This window comes from Phragmites australis, chromosome 6 (genome assembly GCF_958298935.1).
Source record: "Phragmites australis chromosome 6, lpPhrAust1.1, whole genome shotgun sequence".
NCBI classification, from domain to species: Eukaryota; Viridiplantae; Streptophyta; class Magnoliopsida; order Poales; family Poaceae; genus Phragmites; species Phragmites australis.
Window position 1 is genome coordinate 16,254,050 of NC_084926.1, and position 20,562 is coordinate 16,274,611.

Here is a 20,562-nt window from a genome sequence, read left to right on the forward strand (position 1 = left end):
AAAGAGGGAAAACTTGCACCAAAACGCTTCCGAGTTGCTCTATACCCGTCGATGTTAAGTTGACTCGTCTAATTAAGCGTGTTATTATTCTTCCAATTGCTATCGACGGACCACAGGCCAGTAGTACTCTACCCTGGGCATCAAGATCTCAACAGCAAAACAGTCCAGTGATTCAGGTTTCAACAGCCTGTCACATCCAATGCCACGTGCCATGGCTTATTGGAGCACCTAGCAAAGTACATAGTTTTAGTTGTGGAAGTTGCTACTTTACCAACTGTTTATACCTAACATCCACCATTTCTTTAGGTCGAATGTTTCTGCACCTAAATCAGTCAATTTGAAATGCCATGTGTTGACTCAGCAGCGCGATTTGGTCTGGCCCATGTAGAATCTTGGAAAGGAATTGAGGGCCACATCAGCACATGGGTCATGGATGCTAGTGTAGGGAGAACCATTTAGCGTGCGATTAGTTGACCGGATGAGTTCATCTTAGCCCGGTGTAAGCTTATATTCACCCAGAAGATTGTTATGCTCTAGTCTGGTAGATACAAATATACATTTTTATCCTAGTTTTAAGCAATAGAAGAATCGAGTTTCGCTCTCGAACGTAGCCCAACGAATAACGCTGCTTCACACCGTGCGATGCAACGAGCCCACAAATCAAACACATCTATATAACCTTAGATTCGATCAATCAAACAGAAATTCTACTTAGCCTATCCAAACTCCAAACAAGTATAATCAACAATATACTCTTCTTTTCAACCAATCCAGTTCCGCATCATCCACCTACATCTTCGTGTAAACACAAATTTATGTATCACCATCCAAAACCAGGTAAAAACCACAAATTTGTGGCAAATAGGTTGTGTAATAGTTTTATATCTGTCAATCAGAAAAAGTTACGTAGTGATCTCTAACAAAGTAAGAGAAAAAAATGTTACAACTTGAGAGTTGTGACCATCAGCCTCATTGCATTTACGCTCGCAAATCAGCTAAAAAGTTTTCTGGATTGCTATTCGAGTATTGGAGAATAAGAAGAAGAAATAAAGTTTCACGAGTCATACAACACGATAGTAGATTCCAACCAACCATTGCCCTCATGACGTGTTGACACAACCGTGGTGGCAGACATACATTAAGATGGAGGCTGGACCGTGGTGCTTCATGCCTAACAACTAACACGCACTAATCATTTCCTTAACTTGTGCCTAACCAAAACAAGTTGCTGCTTTTTCTGGCGCAGTTTTTTTCCTCACTTGGTGACGTTTGATTGGCAAAAATTTCTCAACCGTCCTGACTCTCATGTCTTCTTCTACAACTTTATACTACCTCGGAAGCTTGTCCTGTTGCTTATCAGTTTTCAAAACCTGTAATAAAATCCTTCTTTTTCTATTTTCAGTATCATCTTTCCTACAGGGCTTCATGCATCTATTTTAGACGACATATGTATTTCGTTTTTGTGAAGTTTTATTTTATGTGGATTGTGACAAATGGAGACCTGAATTTGGTTCACCTATTGCATCCGTGAGTGATCTACGGGACCTAACTTGACACAGTGGCCCAAGTAATCCAACTAAGCACCAGCTTGAGGCTAATGATTCTACTCCTGCATGAGCGTCACATCACACAACCAGGTGACTTGTTCTTGTTCTATTAAGCCATTTTGTAGCTATGATCTCGCAAGATTTCATGATAAAAATTAAATACAACCACATCTTGGACAAGAAATTATTTCTCATAAAACGAAATTTATTTGACAACTCACCTTACACGGCAGGACACCCGTCGAGATCCAATAAATGGACCAGGAAAAAGAAAGGATTTTAGAAACTCTCGTATCTTAACCGCAAAGCCAGCAAATAAAATATGTGACAAGAGAAGGAGATATAGAGTTTGTAACCTATAAAGAAAAAGAAAAAGAGAAGAAAAGAAAATCCTTTCAAAAGTTGGAAAGAGGAGGAAGCCAACAAAGAGGCCATCACGCGCTCCATTGCAGAGTTTCAGGCCGCCAGCTTCGTCCCCTCCTCGCAGTAGACCGGGTCGGTCGGCTCACCGCCCCGGTGGTCGCCGCCTTCTTTGACGCCTGCCTCCTCCTCCACCTCGCGCCAAATCTCCATGTGCGTTTGGCCGAGCTCCACTGGAAGCTTCAATCTTTGCTGAGCTCTGGCTACTTGAGTCCAGGCTTGTTTCCCCATCTGAGACCAAGATTCGGAGCTTCGGCGAGGATACGCCATGAAGGGGAAGGGCGGGGCGATGGACCGGAGGTCCTCCGCGAGGTGGAGGATGCTGCTGCTCTGCGCATTCAGCTTCGGCCTCGGCATGCTCTTCACGGACCGGTGGGTCTTCCCTTCTCTCTGCAGGAAGCTATGGATCTCGCCTTGCGCTTCGTGTTTTTGAGGGGTTTCTTCCCCGGGGCTAATGGCGGCCGCCGGCTCGGCGCGGTGAAGAGATAGATTTTTCGGTGTCTCTTATCCCGTTTGAGATTTGGAGTTTGGAAAGGTTCTTGTTTCAGCCAATGGCGCGCTTAGTGGTTTGAAAATCCTAGCGTCCTGAGATTAGTTTTGGATGGGGATTCCCTTCTTTTTCTTATTTCTTTCCTGGTCTTTCCTTCTACGAGCTTATGGCGATCTGGGTTGGTGGAAAGATCCCTTTTTTTTTGTTAGAACAGGAGATCGTGTTTTGATGTGGACTGGTGTAGGTGTCTTCCTCTGCCTGTTCGTGCTAGCGTGGTTAGGTGTGGCCTAAATAAGTTCATTACTGCATTCCTCTCCTTTTTCTGACAAAAAAAAAATACGGCGAGATTTGTGAATGGAAGTAAGGTTGGATTTTTACCATGTTTTCTTGACTGTTTTTTTTTTATATCAAACCCCCGTGGAGATCTTATGGGAAAACGCGAATCGGGTTATATTATCGTGGCGAAAATCTAAGAACCGAGTACGAGCTTTTTCCTAGCTAATAGCGAGCTTGGAAATTCGGCAATCGCCTTCATTGGTAGAACGCTGTTGTTTTCGTTTTATTTGCATGATTTGTAGTTCGTTCGGTAGCATTTGGAGGTGAATGATAATTTTGATATCTGATAAGGAGTTAAGGATGCCTCTGAAAATGGAACCGCATTTTCTTTTTGTCATTGAATTCCTACTTGCTTATAGAGCAGGTATTTATTTTTCATTTACCAAAGCTTGGGTCTGGAACAGTACCTAACTGTCCTTAGGCACTGCGGTTCAATTTAATGTAGCCCCACATTCCCCAACCTTCCAAAGTATAAAACAATTATTTAAAACCAAGTTGTATATGAGTACCTTACTTGGAAGGTGCTGCAACACTGTAATAAATTAAAACTACCGGCCGTTTGCATCCCATGATGCAGAGGCCAGGAGATAGGTAGTTTGGTGTATTATATTTGAATAGAAACACGAGCTAAGTATTCACAAAAAACAAGAAACATGAGCTAAGGACTGATTTGGACTCAAGATCAAATTTATATCTTCAAAAGCCAACTTTTATGCTTCACGTGGAAAAGAGGTATTGCAGACTTTTTCCTAATATATCTGGATGGAAACTTGAGCTAAGAACTCGGCGTCAAGACCAAATTTAAAATCTAATGAGCCTGGTCGCTAGTTTGAGAAGTAGACGCGCTGACATAAGCCAGATGTTAGTGCAAGGATTAGTACGGTTTCTTGATTCCAAAAGGTCTATTTGACTCCCAAATTTTGAAATTAAATGTCGAAGTGTCCTTGGTTGTTTTTCTTTGCCTTCTCCAATTTTCCATGAGAAAACCATTGTGGGGTGGTTTTACAGGTTCTGGACAGCACCGGATACCAGTAATCATATCATGTCTCAACGCCGGAGGCAAGATCAAGAGCTGCAACTAGTATCAGAGGATTGCAGCACAAAGAAGGTGGGTTCCAAGTAAATTTGTATGATTGCACCATCAATGCATGTTTTTTTTTCCTGTTGAAACATTCAAATCTAAATTTGGATCGCAGAAGCATGGAGAAGACAAGGATATAATGGGAGAGGTAACCAGGACCCATGAAGCCATACAGTGAGCTCCTTTGATGCAATATGGAGTTCAATTTAATAATACAACTGTGCTTGAGTTATTTGTACCTAAATGGCTTTTCCTCGGAATTTGTTTTCTGGTGTTAGATTGTTGGATAAGTCCATCTCAACGCTGCAGATGGAGCTTGCCGCCAAGCGGAGCACACTGGAGCTGCTCCGCTCTAGTGGCTCACAAGTAACCTCGGAAACTAGCCAACCAAGGAAAAGGGCATTTGTTGTCATTGGGGTCAACACCGCGTTCAGCAGCCGCAAGCGCCGTGATTCGGTCCGGGAGACATGGATGCCTCGAGGTGTGTAGTTGTTGTTTTAGTACTTTGAACGAATAATAGCATGGACATGTCTATTAGATTTGGACAATTGATTAATTCCTCTGTTTTTCTCAGTATGAAGCAAGTCATTCTAGAATAACTAGCATCGAGTCTCTTTACTGAACTCTCAGCTTTCTACTCTATCTCTACATGTCGAATTCAAACGACGCCAGTTCGATATTGTACGCCTAAGTAAGATCCTGTTTGGACTAGCTTAGATTTGATCTTTACAAGAAAATCAGCTGAAGCTGGACTAGAATGGCAATCTTATTCTTAGACTTCTACTTTGCTGTTCGTCAACGGAGAAATCAAAGTTATTAGCTAGAGGGGGCAGCTTATGGAGTTTATAGTTTTGGACCATGCCCAACCGTTTCCCTTCGGGGACGAAAATCCCGTCGTGAAGGGATTTTCGTTTCCTTCAGCGCTCCAACGGTTTCCCTTTACGGTTCCCGTCACGAAGGGATTCCCAAGTCCATTCCGTCCAGGACGGGATTCTCTCTCCTTTCGCTTCGCGATTTCTCATGAAGGGAAGCTGTTGGAGAAAGGAATAGGAACGGGGAAGGGAACGAAATGAAGGGAATATGGTTGGAGATAGTTATGCTCGTGTTCGTCTGTAGCTGCTCATTTAAGTATCATCCTAGTGTAGATTTGTTAAATTCCTAAGGTTATCACAGTCAACAATTTTTTATTAAATTTCTCTTCTTGCTATTAGGTGAAAAGCTACAACAATTAGAAGAACAGAAGGGAATAGTTATCCGGTTCACTATTGGGCACAGGTAAACAAATGGTTCTTGTACTCCTAGTGCATTTTTAATTTCATCACTGGGCATTGTATTTTCTCTTCGCATGCGCTTGTAATTTTATCAACTGGACATATTTCATGTTTCATGGTAGAATGACCCTGATACTTCTTTACCACCAGTCTACAACAGTACAACTCATTGTGATTCAGACACATGATTCAGCCATGCTGATACGCTGAGCAGTGTAACAATATTACTACAGCCATTCAAATATATGTACTTCTTGAAACTATAATTGTCATCAACTTTTTGCACTTAGATGCGGTAGACATCATAGCCATATATAGCCTTGTGCTCTCAGAAGAATTACAAGGCTTGCTAAGAGCTGATCTTAGCACTACTAATCTGTGGAGCACCTCAAATCCCTGAGTCCAGTAACTTCCACTGTAATCTGGTTAACAATTCGTTCCCGTGTTACTGTTTTAAGCCAACAAATGTCTCCTCATGTTTCCCCAGTTATGACAAAAAAGTCTCCAATTCTCCATTCTAGTCTGCAGAGGACCTGTTGTGCGATGGCTGATTAAAATAATACAGCCTCATTCACTTCACCACCTCTTCAATAGATCCCCACAGAAAATATTTTTGTACCGTTACATGCGTTCATCTTTTTCTGCTTTAGAACTTGATAGTACCTTGTAAAATTTGGATACGAAAGCCAACTTTTTTGGTTGTTGCACAGTGCTACATCCAATAGCATACTGGACAAAGCTATAGATTCAGAGGACGCTCAGCATCATGACTTTCTTAGACTGGTGAGTATGTTCTTCAATACACTTGTGACATCCATCTATACTTTTCCGGCACTAGCCCTAACCATTTTACTACATTTGGTATTTAATCATGCAGGACCATGTTGAGGGATATCATGAACTCTCAGCCAAGACAAAAATTTTCTTCTCAACAGCTGTCAGCATCTGGGATGCTGACTTCTATGTCAAGGTCGATGATGATGTGCATGTGAACTTAGGTACTTATCTTTTCCATAGACATTGTAACCTCTTCTTGAAATTTATGATTCAGTTCTGCTTATTGGTGTATGCATATGACAAAAAACAGGAATGCTTGCCACTACCCTTGCTCGGCATAAATCAGAACCAAGAACTTATATTGGCTGCATGAAGTCAGGCCCTGTTCTCGCGGACAAGTAATGATAACTACACTGTCTTAGAATTTGAATACACATGCTAGCTTGAGGTACTAATAGATGCCTGCTTGAACTTGCTCCATTCATATAGGAATGTGAAGTACCATGAACCTGAGTCCTGGAAATTTGGGGAGGAAGGGAATAAATACTTCCGTCATGCAACGGGGCAGATATATGCCATTTCGAAAGATCTTGCGACTTATATTTCAATCAACCAGTATGTTTTGTTTATGTTCATGCCATACAAAAGGGCGTCTGGCCATTCAAATGAAAACTAACAGCGTAAATGATCTTTATCAGGCCTATCTTGCACAAATATGCAAACGAAGATGTATCGCTTGGATCATGGTTCATTGGTTTGGAAGTTAATCATATTGATGAAAGGAACATGTGCTGCGGAACTCCACCAGGTCTGTTTCATCATATTGAACAATGCCTCCTTACACGCTTGTCTTCTACTTTGTCCTGATTGTTAATAGCAACTCCACAGATTGTGAGTGGAAAGGACAAGCTGGCAATGTCTGTGTAGCGTCATTCGATTGGAGCTGCAGCGGCATATGCAAGTCTGTCGAGAGGATCGCGGATGTACATGCTCGATGCGGTGAAGGGGATTCAGCTGTCTGGAGTGCTCTTATCTAGCGAATACCCTCCGCCGCCCGTAAATATGTAGCATGCGGTGGACATCTACACAGGCAACTGCTCAAGTAAACCTCGACAAGACTCTGGATCATGCCCCATCGAATTAATCTGGAATTGCAGAAAACGGGACGCAGCTAATGGACACATATAGCTTTGCTGGGCAATCTGGTGACAGATGTAGCTTACAGATGCTTGTTGAGATATTTTGATGGATGGACATACTTTTGTCTGTCACCGCTGGTGACTTTGGTGGTGTTAGAACTTAGGAGACCAAAGTAGCGGCTGCAACTGATGTTCCTGATCTTTCATGTAGGGGAGAGCGTCTCTGCTCGTGCGTATGAAAGTAGAGATCAGGTAGTGTAGAGAACATTGTTTCATGCAAATTTTGACATTCTTTTCACGTGTTCCTTTTTGCTCAATTCATGCAAAGAATGTATCCTGCACTGACACGTGAATTTTTAGACGGATGCAGTCAGCAAATTTTCTTCCTAGGAGCAGACAGGGTTTTATCAAGTCATTATATTCCGGTGTTTTGGAAACCAGAATTGCCCTTGAAAAACACCAGGTAATTCAGGCCTTGTTTGATAAACAGAAATGTAAAGCGGTGAGTCGCGTGGGAATCAGACCATATGCAGGCAGCCATAGGCACAATTTTGGTCTTTAAAAAAAGTGATCCCACTTAATAGCCTCAGAAAGAATTGAATAGAAGGCAAAAGAATCACAAATCAGCGTGATATGAAAATAAAATACTGAAACAAATAGCTTGGGAGTTAAAAAAACTGCTGAGACCAATATAATCATATTCACCTTTCCATGTCAAAACCCATCTTATCGTTTTCCAAAAGCAAAAGTTGCCTGTGAGAAGCCTATTCTTTAAAAGGGCAGCACGGTCATGCGACTACCAGGACCGGACTTACATGAGATATTCCTAGGGAAAAGAGGGTTTTTCCCTAAACTCATCTTTTCAGCGTGCGAAAAAATGTCAGAGCTACCTGTCAACCACCCCCACCTAATTGCTGGACAAGCGGCAATAGGGGAAAAAATCGCCTTGCTGCTAATAGGCAAAATTCATGCCAAAAATGATTGCTATCGGTTCAGTTCTCAGCATTGTAACATAACCAGCGTCACTTGAAGACCTGATTAGGCATTGCATTTCGCAAACTACTGTGGTCTCTCGTAATCTCTAGTACCTGCTTTCTGAAGAATTTTATAGCTCCCCGTGCATTTTGCCCCTGTATTCTTATGCTTCTGCAGCTTCTCATTTAGCTCAGTTCAAAATATCAAGAATGATCTTGATGTTATCATTGGATTCCATAGACCGAAGCTTCTTCTTGAGCTCCTCACAGCCTTTTACCTGCAGAAAAATGGAATTGGTGTCACAAAAAATGCAGGCAAATATTTTTAAATGATTTGCTGTGAAGCTCAAACATCTGCTTCCTATTTGGTGAAATGGACAAACTGAACCAGTAGTCACTGAAAAGCAAAGATACTTGAGCACTGAGACATTAATGATGCAAGGAAAGGCTTACAAAGTCCGCAATCTCTTCCAAACCCAAAGGTTGTACTACTTCATCTTCTCTCCAGCCAAGCAATCTCAGGAAAGGCTTATCTTCTGGAGGAGGATCAGCTGGATACTTATCATCTTCTGGTTCTGTAGCCTCTGATGATGAACTAGCTTCCTCATTGCCAGACTGGGATATATTGCACCCGTCATCTGAATCTGCAGGTGCTGAGGAGGAACTGCCTTCTGCACTCTCTGAGAGGGACAGCTGAAATTCTTCATCACCTGTGTCAGCAAGTTCAGATGATGAGTCAGCTTCTCTCCTTCGAACTAGAAGCTGCCGAGACACCCCATCTGCAACGTCTGGTTTCAAGGATGAAATGTTTTCATCGTTGTCAGATAGGTGTCTCTGAGATCCCTCAGAAGAATTTGCCTCTTCACAGAAACACTTCCCATTCCCCATACATTTCATTCCAGAGTGGAACAAGGAGAAATCATTTCCAAAGTTAAGAGAAGAATCCTGTTTTGCACCAACTAAGCTGGATGGAGATGGTTGACATCCTGACTCAAAGGCGGTGCTTGAACCATTTGAAGACTTGGCCCGCAACATCTCAAAGAATCTCTGCTTGTCTCTTGCATTTGATTTTCTATCACCACATGGACCTTGCAGAGGAAGAGGAAGCTCATGGGTGGCAATCTTAAACTTTTGGCTGGCAGGAGTCTTTTTCTGTGGTTCCACAGAAACCAAAGGAGCTGGAGGACTGACAGGATTGCCAGGATAGTCTTTGGAGGTGTGTGCAGTACCATTTTGCTCTCGACTCAGGACTTGAAAGCTTCCGGACTGAGAAAACTTTGAAATATTGGGTTTAACTGGAGCTCGAATAGAACCATTTGCAGACTGTATTTTCAATTGTTGTGTGATCTTACTAGGACCACTAGGATCTCCAATCCTTGCACCTTTTGTTTTTGAATAACTCAGCACCTGGATAATGAATGAAATCGATTAGTTAAGCACAGAAAGTATACCCAGTACTAAAGAACATCACTTAAAGATGAAGCAAAAACATAGTGAGCTTAAGAGTTCCAAGTTCATGTAGAATCTGGACAGAAATAAGGGAGAAATTTTTAAAATTTTATTCTTCAAAAAGGTGCATATATGAACACACGACATCGCACTGAAAAAGCCGATTGAGATATTGAGCAACTTAACCAATAAACAAGGCAGTTTCCGACAGGTATAAGACTGAAGCACTTTTGGCGCATACGTATAGATATATAATACTCATTGGTCATTGCTTGACATAGTGAAACTGTAAGTGCAGAATCAGTATGTAGCACATGTAAGTTTATACAGTTCTTATCCGCCATTCAACCTTTTTTGTTTGCAATATGGAGAAAAGCATTCTTCAAAAATAGATAAGAGAATGCTAAGACACCAAGATGCATGGGTAAACACAGATTGTTTTCTTGTATGACTCATTTCAGAACATGAATTTAAATGTTACACTATTCACATAATGCACTGCAGAATTCAATTCAAAACACTGAACCTAAGCCTTTTCCCAGAAAAAAAAAACTTAGATTAATAGATTCATGACTGGTTCACCAAGTAATTGACATGAGATTATGAGAAACAGATACTTGAACATCATCAAGTCATGTACTTCCCTTCATTACATGTGTGCCCTGATAAGCTAGACCAAAAAACCTCACAGCTAAAATGGTTGAGCTATTGTTGATTAGTCACCCTAATATATAAGTATATATAGGGTTTAGTTTGACTGGCTATAATGCATTTATAACATACACAATACTGAAGTAGCAAATGTTAATGTAGCACAGCCATATTCTACTTCAAAAATATAGTTAGATCACTAAACTGCATATCTGCAAAGCTAGCTACAGTATAAGGATAAGGTGTCTCCTAGAGGCATTATTTATAACATCATGTAATGTTCAGATAACAGCCAAATATGTGGTTCTAATAGAGGAACAAATGGAACGTTACGTTTTGTGTATGTCAAGAGGCAGATGAACTGTCTAATATGCAATTGGCATATGTCATACTATTTTAACTATTTGCTGAAGCAAATCAGCCACTCAGATTATGAACAGTGCTGTATATGCAAGAACTATGGTGCAAAATCGAAAATGACCAAGGATAAGAATTCTTCACAAATTCATATGTTGCTAAAGCATTTATTGGTACAGGTCCTAACAAATGCGTAAGTGATTATGCTCTTGCCCCAAGGCCAAAGAGTACAACAACAACAATAACAAAGCCTTTAAGTCCCAAGCAAGTTGGAGTAGACTAGAGATGAAACCCACAAGATCCAACAAAAAAGATGATGAGAAAAATAAAATAAAAAGGTACTGGTAATAGTAAATATAGTAATAATGGTAAAAGGAGACCGATGGCATAAGTCATGGTTCTGCCACGTGGATTGCTAACTTCCACGCTCTCCTATCCAGATATCCTAAAAATAATGGAAGGTGTATATACATACTATAACTGAAAAAAATCTTCAGGACTAAAGGCGTTAGATTAGGAACTTACAGAAGATTTGCTTGCGGGAGGTGTTAGAGGTCTTAGAGTATACTGCCTCAAGGTTCTTTCTTCAATCTTCTGAGCCTCAATTGATGGCTGTAATGAAAAGGGTATGAGAGCAAAAATTTTAATGGCCAAGATCTAACAAGAAGCATATTATAAGGATCATAGAGTGGCTCCTACCTGAGGTCCAATGGATATTTTCAGAGGAGCTTGCATCACTGTCTCTGCCATGCTTAATGCAGTCCCACTGTGTGGCACTGCTTCAGTCTGTTTACTAGGAGCGGTTTGTAGTACAGAATACACAGCTGGGTTTTTCTTTGTATCATTTAATAACAAAGGAATATCTGCTAGCACAGAGTTCCAGCCATCAGATGCATTTATCAGAGGTACATTCTGAATTGGAGTGCTGATACCAGGAGATGGGACTTCGCTTATCCCTTGCCTTCCATTCTTGTCCTCCAAACTGAGCTGTGGAAATTCTCGCTCAAAGGCTATGCCAACAATGTTGCTTCTAGAGGTACTAACAACAACATTGCTAGCGGAGGTACTGACAGAAGCATTGCTAGCGGAGGAACTAATAACAGAGGTACTAACAATAGTGTTGCTTTCAGAGATACTAACAACACCATTGCTTCTAGAGGAACTAACACCAGCATTGCTTCTAGAGGTAGTACCATTATTCAGGCTAACTACTCCTTTATTCCATGTGTTTGCCTTCGAGCGGGCACGATTAAACCTATCCCTCTCAGATCTGCATGTGCTAAATGACTCGAAACCATCACGATCTGCAGCAACTGACTTACCCTCCCTATCACGGGAACCAAAGCCCTTCTCCCGGTCTCTTTCCCTGTTCCTACCGAAATTGGCATAGCCCTTTGGCTTCCCCATTCCATCCCAGTCAGGCCGTCGAGATCCATTGGAGCTTGAACTCCTCTGTGATGAAGACTGCCGGAAACTATGGCCACGGTCATTACCAGATGAATGGTTTCTTGATGAACTACCATTACCTTGATAATCTAAACCATCCAAGAAAATACTTATCATTAGAATAAATGACAGCTTTGCAACACAGAACAAAATGATGCTTATAGTTGATTGAGATGTATGATACTACAATCGCTTACTCCAATTCGGAACCATTCCTCATAATGGCACTTCGATTCACAAATAGTTTGCACATCAGTAAGAATTACTCAAAAGTACTAAGGTAACAAATAGATAACTTCACTAAAAAGAGGGAGCCCAGAAAATGACAAAGTACAAGGTCGCGACAAACTACAAGGTCACGCCTGCGCAAGAACTGAATGAGCAATCACTACACTGATACTATGTACATATCAACATAGTACGCAGGCAGCAATCACAGTGCAAGAATGTCATTTATTTATAAACATGGCCTAAGCAATTGCATTAGTTAACCAGCCAATACAGTGCGTTCTTGCCTTACAACCCAAAAGAACTAGTTCTCAGTACAACGTAATTTTTTGTCCAATTTTAATGTCATTCTAGTTACAAGGCTTTGGTTTGCAAATGCATGTTATTTAACCTTTTTGTCTAGTCATATTTTACCCTCAAAATATGACTAAAAGGCTTTGTTGCTGTTGTATATTTTTCCCCCAAAAAACTGTCAAATGCTGATTGGTACTAGTACTCCTACAAGAGAGACACGTGTAACAGTAGATAGGTGCAAATATATGCCATACACTGAGGCATTAACTCCTCGTCTGTTTTATGCGCATTAGCTAAAAGCCTAGAAGTTTCTTCTTTTTACCAAAAGGTACAAATATGATTTGTTTTCCCAAAAATGTCGCAACATTTATCAATTGTGTCCATTCCGAGCACTAAGGCATATATATTAATTTTGTCTTACCATTGGAGCAACCAATTTACACTACAAGACCATGTAAATCACAATATCTTTGTTTAGCGCTTCCTTTGAACCAGCTCCAGAAAGAAACGCACGAATTCCTGAATGATTACCATAGTTCTGAACCATCTGGTCCATCCAAGAAACCACATCCCAGTACAGCAAAATCTACATTCCCATCATCTAGAGCATTACATCTAGAAAACACCCTTAAATTGCACAATCACAGTAGCAAGTTTATAGGGCACTGCTCTTGTGATTATCAACATTACCCTAATCTCATATGAGGCAATTTTCCGCTAGAAGCATCCCGCTTACCAGGACTAATGCGTGGTGAAGCACAAGCACGAATCAAAAGGCGTCACCTTGACAACTGTTAGACCGATCACCCTATACAATCTCAAACCTAGCAATCCCAGTAAGGCGTTACATACTTACATTACATCTATATAGCACAGCGCCAAAGCATACCGAATTAAAACACGTGCAAAATCGGCAAGGGCAGCAAGTTCACCTGCACGGGGCGAGGGTGAAGCCCAGAGGTTCGCGGCACCAGCTGCCCTGACCACGCCCGGCATCAGCCATTGTGGCTTCAAAGAGTGACTGTCCTGCTCCATGGCTGAAGGCACCATTCACCGTCCACCCACCGGCCACGGTTGCGAGGCCGGGCCAGGGGCAGACCTGACGTAGAGCATGGGGGTTCAGTTGAACCCTCAAAGTTGATGGTGAAAAGAAAAACTGCACCTGCCCACGGCTCGGGTAGATTGCTCCTGCGCGCTGGAGAAGACGAACCTAATCGAACCCTGCGCAGAAGGAGTAGACTAGATTAGACTACTAGATTGCATTAGCAGGGCACCACGAAGCAAACAAATCCAGTCCAATACCAGAAGAGGGCGGGGAAGGGGGGCACCGCGCCTCCTCCCGACGAGAGAGGCACCGGCGGAATGAGGCCCGGCTCGCCGCGTCCCGCCGGTCGCCGGCAGCCGGCGAGGCCGCCGATGCTGAGGCGCAGCAAATTGCGGCGGCGGCGGCGCGGTAGAAGAAACCCTCCGCTAGGATTAAACCCCTCGTCTTCCAGAGGCCTAGGTCTTAGATTAGGCCTCTGCGACGGCGTGCGCCTCCGCCCGGATTAACACCCCGAAGCAATCCAGGAAAAAAATCAGGCTGCAGGATGAAGACGGCGGCGGCGGCGGCGGCGGCGAGATTGATCGTGGTCGGATTGGCGGTTCCTCTCTTCCGCGAGTTGCTTGCGTTGCCCCCGGCGAATTCCGGCGGCTGCGGAGGGGGGCAGGGGCAAGCGAACAAAAAAACAATTCGCGAAGAAAGGATTGCGGATATATTCTGGGGGTTTTATAGGATTTGGCAGCAGCAGCAGCGCAGGTTGGATGGGTCACGTCACGACTCGCCATTGGTCTCTCTTCTAGAAACGGATGCAACTCCTTCGTTTTTTCCCTTCACGCAGAGTAGCTGAATTTACCCTATATAATTTTATATTTTTCTATATGATATTTTAGAAAATATCACGCAATATTCCATCTATATTCTTTTTACAATATACTTAGTCATTGGATCGGCCTACGTGCGAGTGTCAGCCATGAGCAACGCGCTAGGCAGGTAAGCACATGAACCAGAGGCGAAATGTGCGAAATATATACAAGCGAAGTAGTGGAGATTGAGTGGTATGATGTGGTTAATTTCTGTGAAGTTTAGGTAGTCTGCAGGATTAGAGCTAGAACATCATGTCTGATATAAAAATCTCTACATATTTTTTAAGTAGTAGAGAAATATAACTTTCGATCTCTATACATCGGTGATACCAAAATGAGCTTCTTGACGCGCGTGCACCAAGCTCCAAAAGAATTAATACTTGTCACTAGTTCATATTTAATAGAAAATTGTTTAACAATTATGTATGTTATGAAGTGATGCATCAAAGTCTTTTTTTTTTCTTCTCCTCTAGCATCGCCCCTGCCTCTACACCTGTATGTGAGATGAAAAACAGTGTTTCCTAAAATACTAGCATTTGAACCATAAGATATTTCGTAATCCGTATGCTTCATCAATCGAAAAAATGTTTCTTCATCGGTATATGTTAAATTCTAAAGTTAGATTTCAGGTCTAAATGAGACCGAAGGGAAGTTTGTAACAATGAGTTGAAGTTTTACCTTATGTGAAAAATGTTGCCAAAATCCTTTGCTTCAAAGGTCCCATTAAGGATTACTATTCCCTTCGTTTTGCAAACGCCTTTCTCCTAAACTGAAGCGCCAAATATTACCAAAATGCTTGTGAGCAGACTAGGTTATATAACTTGTTCCCAAAATTAATCGTTTGGAAATGGGCTAATAGCAGGGAGGATTTAAATGACGGAACTGTGGGAAAGATTTTTTTTCCGCGTGAACGCATAGAGAGCATGAAGTGACAACCATTGGCAAACAGGTCAAATGGTAAAGGATAACAGATTAATACTTTTTGGAGTTTTATGGGATGTACAACGTTGGTCAATTTGAATAAGTTTGCTTTAACACACCTAGCGTTTTTCCTCTTTCATTTCTGTATGTTTTAGCGCAGGCGCTCTAATGCTTCTTACCATCCCTTAGCTACTTCTTTCAATCAGAAATAAGTGTAGTTTTGAACATCGATATAGTCCTACAAATACATCTTTTATTACTTTTTTAATATGTTTATAGAATAATATAGTTATGTTTTTCTAGAACTATTTTTCAAGATAAATCAATCTGTGTAATTTTTAAATATCCAAACTTAACATACAAAGAGTAATCTGTAGCAAATATTGAAATGTTGACTCCCACTTATTGTTAGTAGATGGAGGGTGAAATTTAAACCTTGCCCCAATCAAGCTTTCCTTCTTCGTTCTCTCTCTCCCATATTTTTCCCCACAAAAACAAATCCGCGGTCCCGGAGCTTGGGGTGAATTCCAGAAAGGTCAATGAATTTATCTGGGCCGAAGTAGGTGCCAAAGTCAGGAAATGTGACAAAAGTGGGCACATATCCAACGAGGTATTAAGTGCTAATTGCAATTTTTTTGTTGGGCCCACGATGGCCAGAACATGGCTCCGCCCCTGCCAAGGTGCACCCTAAGCTTCAGCTTTAGCGAGCATAGTGGTTGGTGGCCAAATCTATCGCCAGATGTCGAGCTGGTTGCTAGAGGTTGTGTTTTGCGTTAATCCTAGTTTTAAATTCTTAAACTGAGGTTATACAAGGTGAAACTCTCTGAGATCGAGTTGAAATAGTTTGAGACTCGAGTTCGAATTCCCTAGTGTCAACCTAAAACTCTCCCAAATCGAGTTGAAAATCCATGTGTCAAGTAGAAATTCTCTCAAACCAGCATTTGAAAATTTGACACTGGTTTTTTTTATTCTTTTTTAAAATGGCACTCACGGTTCTGGTAACATTTTTGTAATTTTCAGTAACAAATTTGTAATAATGTTTCAAAGCAGTGGCAAGTTTGCGATTGCTCCTATTGGATAAGTCTAATTTGAATTCAATTTTATATTGAATTGAACTCTTTCCTTGGTTAAGGTTTCATATGTTTGTAACCTCTTCTTATTAAATGACCGGCAGCACTCTGCCCTCTTTTCAAGAAAAATATAATTTTCTATTTTTAAGGGGATAAATGCAAAAACCCCCCCAAAAGTCACTTGGATTTTGACTTTCCCCCCCAAAAGTTGTTTTGTTGCAAAAAAAACCCCCCAAATGTTTGATTTTGTTGCAAAAACACCCCCAAAAATTCAAAAAAAATTTAAAAAAATCACAAAAAATTCTAAAAAAAAACTAGAGACAATTATAAGACCTTTTGTGAAATTTTTTTTTAAAAATAATATCCTTTGCATCACATTTCATGGAGAGTAAGTTTGAAAAAAAAGAAAAACTTGCAACTCATTTATTAATTCGAGTTAAATGCATAGTTAATTATTTACTAATCCAAAAATCATGAAACAAAATTTTTTAGTCTTCTTACATGATCCTCTATCTTGTAAAAATACATGAAATCTTGAATTAGTTATTGTAACATGCAGGATTGAGTAAATGTGTTACAGATAGATTAATTCATAACGAATCCATAACACCCCCAAAATTAGTGAAACCACTTTTATTAGTTTACTTAAATAATTATTTGTGTAGGAAAAATAATGGTAGACATGAAAAAGTTAAAATAACATGAGTTAATAAATGAGTTGCACATTTATCTTTTTTTCCAAACTTCCTCTCCATGAAATATGATGCAAAGGATATTATTTTTGAAAACAAATTTCACAGAAGGTCTTAGAATTGTGTTTAGTTTTTTTTAGAATTTTTGAATGATTTTTTTAGTTTTTTAAATTTTTAGGGGGTTTTTTTCAACAAAGTCAAACTTTTAGGGGGTTTTTTGCAACAAAATAACTTTTGGGGGGGAAAGTCAAAATCCAAGTGACTTTTGGGGGGGGTTTTGCAGTTTTCCCATTTTTAAGATAACATCTTAGACTTTTATCCGGGGAACACTCATACATAGAAAAGAAAATATTTCATCTAGCTAGAAGTTTCTCGAATTGATAGCTCAAAGTTTCTCTAATTTTAAAATAAGTTGAGCAATTTTGGATTGAATTGAGGGAGCTTTTATCTATACTCTTATAAAATATATACATTATATACGATCAAATGATCTATAGTTAAACATTCTCTCCCAATCCCTACGCTCATTGAAACCGCTGGACGGTTCTTATGTTGATTTGGACGCTCGCTCACGTGCTAGCGCCCGCCGTCACCTCCGCTGCATCGCCAACTACCGTCCTCCTTGCTCCCTAAGTGCGAGGAGGCGTAGGAAGATGGTAAGCAAGAGGTCCTTGCGTGAGGGAGAGGATGGTGGTGAGGCATGATCCCTCTCGGCATTCCAACGACGGGCGTTGGGTCGAAGAGCTGTCGTCGGTAGCCATTGCGGCAGCAGATTGCACGGGTTGCATCGGCCACTGACGTCTCCACGTCGTCCTCCATGCTGCTCTGTTTGGAGGGGGTGTCGGCCACAAGCCGAGGCCGAATCGCACAACCCGCGATTGCAGCCGGTGGTGGGCGAAGGACCACCCACCGTGTGTCCGCATCCCCCTCACCCTCTCCGGCCACCTCCGTCGCCACCCGGGTATTGCTTGACCCCATTGCAGTCGTTCGAGGCGAAAACATGGTGCTCGCTCTGCTGCCCGTGGCCGAGGTGGCGGCTGGCTAGAACCCTGCACTGACATGGAGTGGCTGGTCTTCCCCAACTATGTCTTCTCAATGCGATTGTGATGGTTGTACCTGTGCAGACAGCCTTTTTCCATGGATTGCTCATGGTAAGATATGCAAGACATCATACTCTTCGTGATAAAGTATAATTCCTATTCATCACCGTATGTCATCTATATCTAGCTTTACTGCACTTATCAGTGATTTCTTCCAAGTGAATATCCTACTAGCAAATGTTGCAGTCAGTGAACACTGAACAGAACAGCTGCTAATATGTCTATGTCAGTCAAATACTATTTTCATAAAAAGCTTTTGTGGAGTGCTCTTGTTCTCATTCACCTATAGCTAATTCTAGATGGGCGCTATATGCTGGATATTGACTGCCTTTCCTGGCCTGCTTGCCATTGGATTTTTTTTTTCTAGGTCACCCGTCAACTGGAAATTGCCACGCAATGGTTCAATCAAACGGTTAAGGACATGCATGACACACATTTAGCTATAGATGGTATGGCGAATAAGCATAGTTGGACAAACCTATCTAAGAAGGGCAGCAAGTAAGTTGAAGTTTCATAATTTTTTCCTGTATCCAGATTATTTGATGTGTACATGTCTGCACTTGATCGCTTCAATGCAAAGCATGTTAGAATATTTATGATTTTGGCTGACACAAAACTTTCATGTCCGCTATAAATATATAGTTCAATGATACCGTACTTGGCAGTAGATTTTATGATATAATCATTGTATTAATTTTGACCTTATGCTTTCACATTACATGTCCCTACTCCGAAAAGTCCATGTTTTGGTTTCTTCTCACAGTTGAATGGATTGAGCAATTAAGATACTCAAAATGATTGTAGGGTGCCCGTTTCTTATCATTTATATATCAACATTCATATTTGTCGAACTAATTGTATTATTCTGTTAATTTGTCTAGCATTTTGCTTATAAAGCTTTCTTCCTGCAATGTTTTTCGGACTGAATTACTTGGCTACAAATTTTGAGTTCAGGATAGAATTGGAACATACTTTTGATCGATCATACTCCTCTGGTTATTCACATACTTTTTTTTAACTAGATGCTTTTGTTTGTAATTCATTAGCTAAATGTACAATGAGGTTCTAGTAATCCAACATATATTACATTTACATATGCCCACCATACCTTTGTGGTAGCTTCATTTCATTTGTTACAATAATTGTGACATCAAGATCTTGCATGGATTTCAAGTGGTATGTTATGAACATGTGCTGGCAATGCAATTTGATTCATGCACTATTTTCGATAACACTGGGCAATACCATTGATGCTGAAATTGTGCTGTTTGCAGAACTTGTTGGTTGTGTAGCGTAGGCATATTTAGAAGAAGCATGGATGGTCTTATGCAAAAAAATTCTGAATATTTATAATTTGTACAGTAGACAAAAAAAAGGAACAAAAGGTAGAAGTTTGGGAGGAGAAGGGGATATCGCATCAACCACCAAGAAAAGGGTAAGTTCCTGAAATTTGGACTGAGTGGCAGTTTTGAATAAATTATATTGTTTGGGCAATTGATTTGTTCTGCTACTTACCTTTGACATGGTGCATGTTAAATAAATCGCAATGGTTTTTCATGGGTTGTTTGGTTGCTTGAAGCACTTTAATATTGTATGGGTTCATAATTAGCTTCATCCCGAGATTATTTTACCTTTGTTGTTTCTCAATTGTTTAGAATAAATTAAGATTTTGTTTGGCTGACTCTCTGAAGTTGCCATGAATACTTGATGTGTTGAGATAGTGTTTGGTTGGCTATATGTGTTAACTTATGTGAGTGGGATGGAACACATTTATTGCATATGCCTAATATAACCGTGTTGGATGACGCTGTAATAACAATGGATTGCGTAGATGCAGATATACTTGACAGGTTGACCAATAATTACACTACTCTATTCAGGATTCACCGATACAATATTTTCAGCCCTTCGTGCTCCATAACCTTGCCTCCTTTAGTGCAAAACCCCATAGACTTGTACCACAACATTATTGCCACTGTCTGTCAAGGGTTAATCCCTGATAATGATTCTATGGTGTACCAGTCGAAGGACGTGTGAACAACGCTTAAGGTGTGTGTTCGTCGGTGTGTGTTGAACTCAAGAACACCAGGGTTATCTAGGTTCAGTCCTCCCGAAGGATAACATTCCTACATCATTTGTATTTTGTTATGAGTGCTTGTGAATCGGTTACTGATTTCTCCTTTACAAACCGGATCCTCCTCTCTTTATATACCAGAGAGGGGAAGAACTTACAAGTGGGCCCTGATTAGCAGACCTATGTCTAGCTAGATATTCTATTCTTGGATCATATCCTGAAGAACCGGGTGAGCCCAACTTACCCTGAGAGCTTTGAGTACCTATCCCAACTGTGGAACGCCTCCATACCTACCTCCCTTAGCCGCCGGGCTGTCCCATCGCCATACGTCGTAAGATCA

At 41.0% G+C, this 20,562-nt stretch overlaps 2 protein-coding genes across 2 annotated transcripts; one reads left to right on the top strand and one right to left on the bottom strand.

Moving 5' to 3' along the window:
• The first annotated feature begins 1,945 nt into the window (after positions 1-1,945).
• LOC133921922 (beta-1,3-galactosyltransferase 7-like) lies at positions 1,946-7,408 on the top strand. The gene is made up of 11 exons (XM_062367024.1): positions 1,946-2,339; positions 3,802-3,901; positions 3,990-4,048; positions 4,153-4,355; positions 5,086-5,149; positions 5,856-5,928; positions 6,023-6,143; positions 6,233-6,320; positions 6,412-6,537; positions 6,621-6,730; positions 6,811-7,408. Exons 1-11 carry the CDS (start codon positions 2,236-2,238, stop codon positions 6,957-6,959), a joined length of 1,197 nt encoding a protein of 398 aa, XP_062223008.1. The 5' UTR covers positions 1,946-2,235; the 3' UTR covers positions 6,960-7,408.
• Positions 7,409-7,729: 321 nt separating this feature from the next.
• LOC133921921 (uncharacterized) lies at positions 7,730-14,302 on the bottom strand. Its single transcript, XM_062367022.1, has 6 exons — positions 13,763-14,302; positions 13,393-13,681; positions 11,192-12,027; positions 11,018-11,104; positions 8,489-9,442; positions 7,730-8,313 (listed from the first exon to the last, which is right to left on the bottom strand). The coding sequence occupies exons 2-6, from the start codon at positions 13,508-13,510 to the stop codon at positions 8,227-8,229; spliced, it is 2,082 nt and encodes a 693-aa protein (XP_062223006.1). The 5' UTR covers positions 13,511-13,681; positions 13,763-14,302; the 3' UTR covers positions 7,730-8,226.
• Between the last annotated feature and the right edge of the window lie 6,260 nt (positions 14,303-20,562).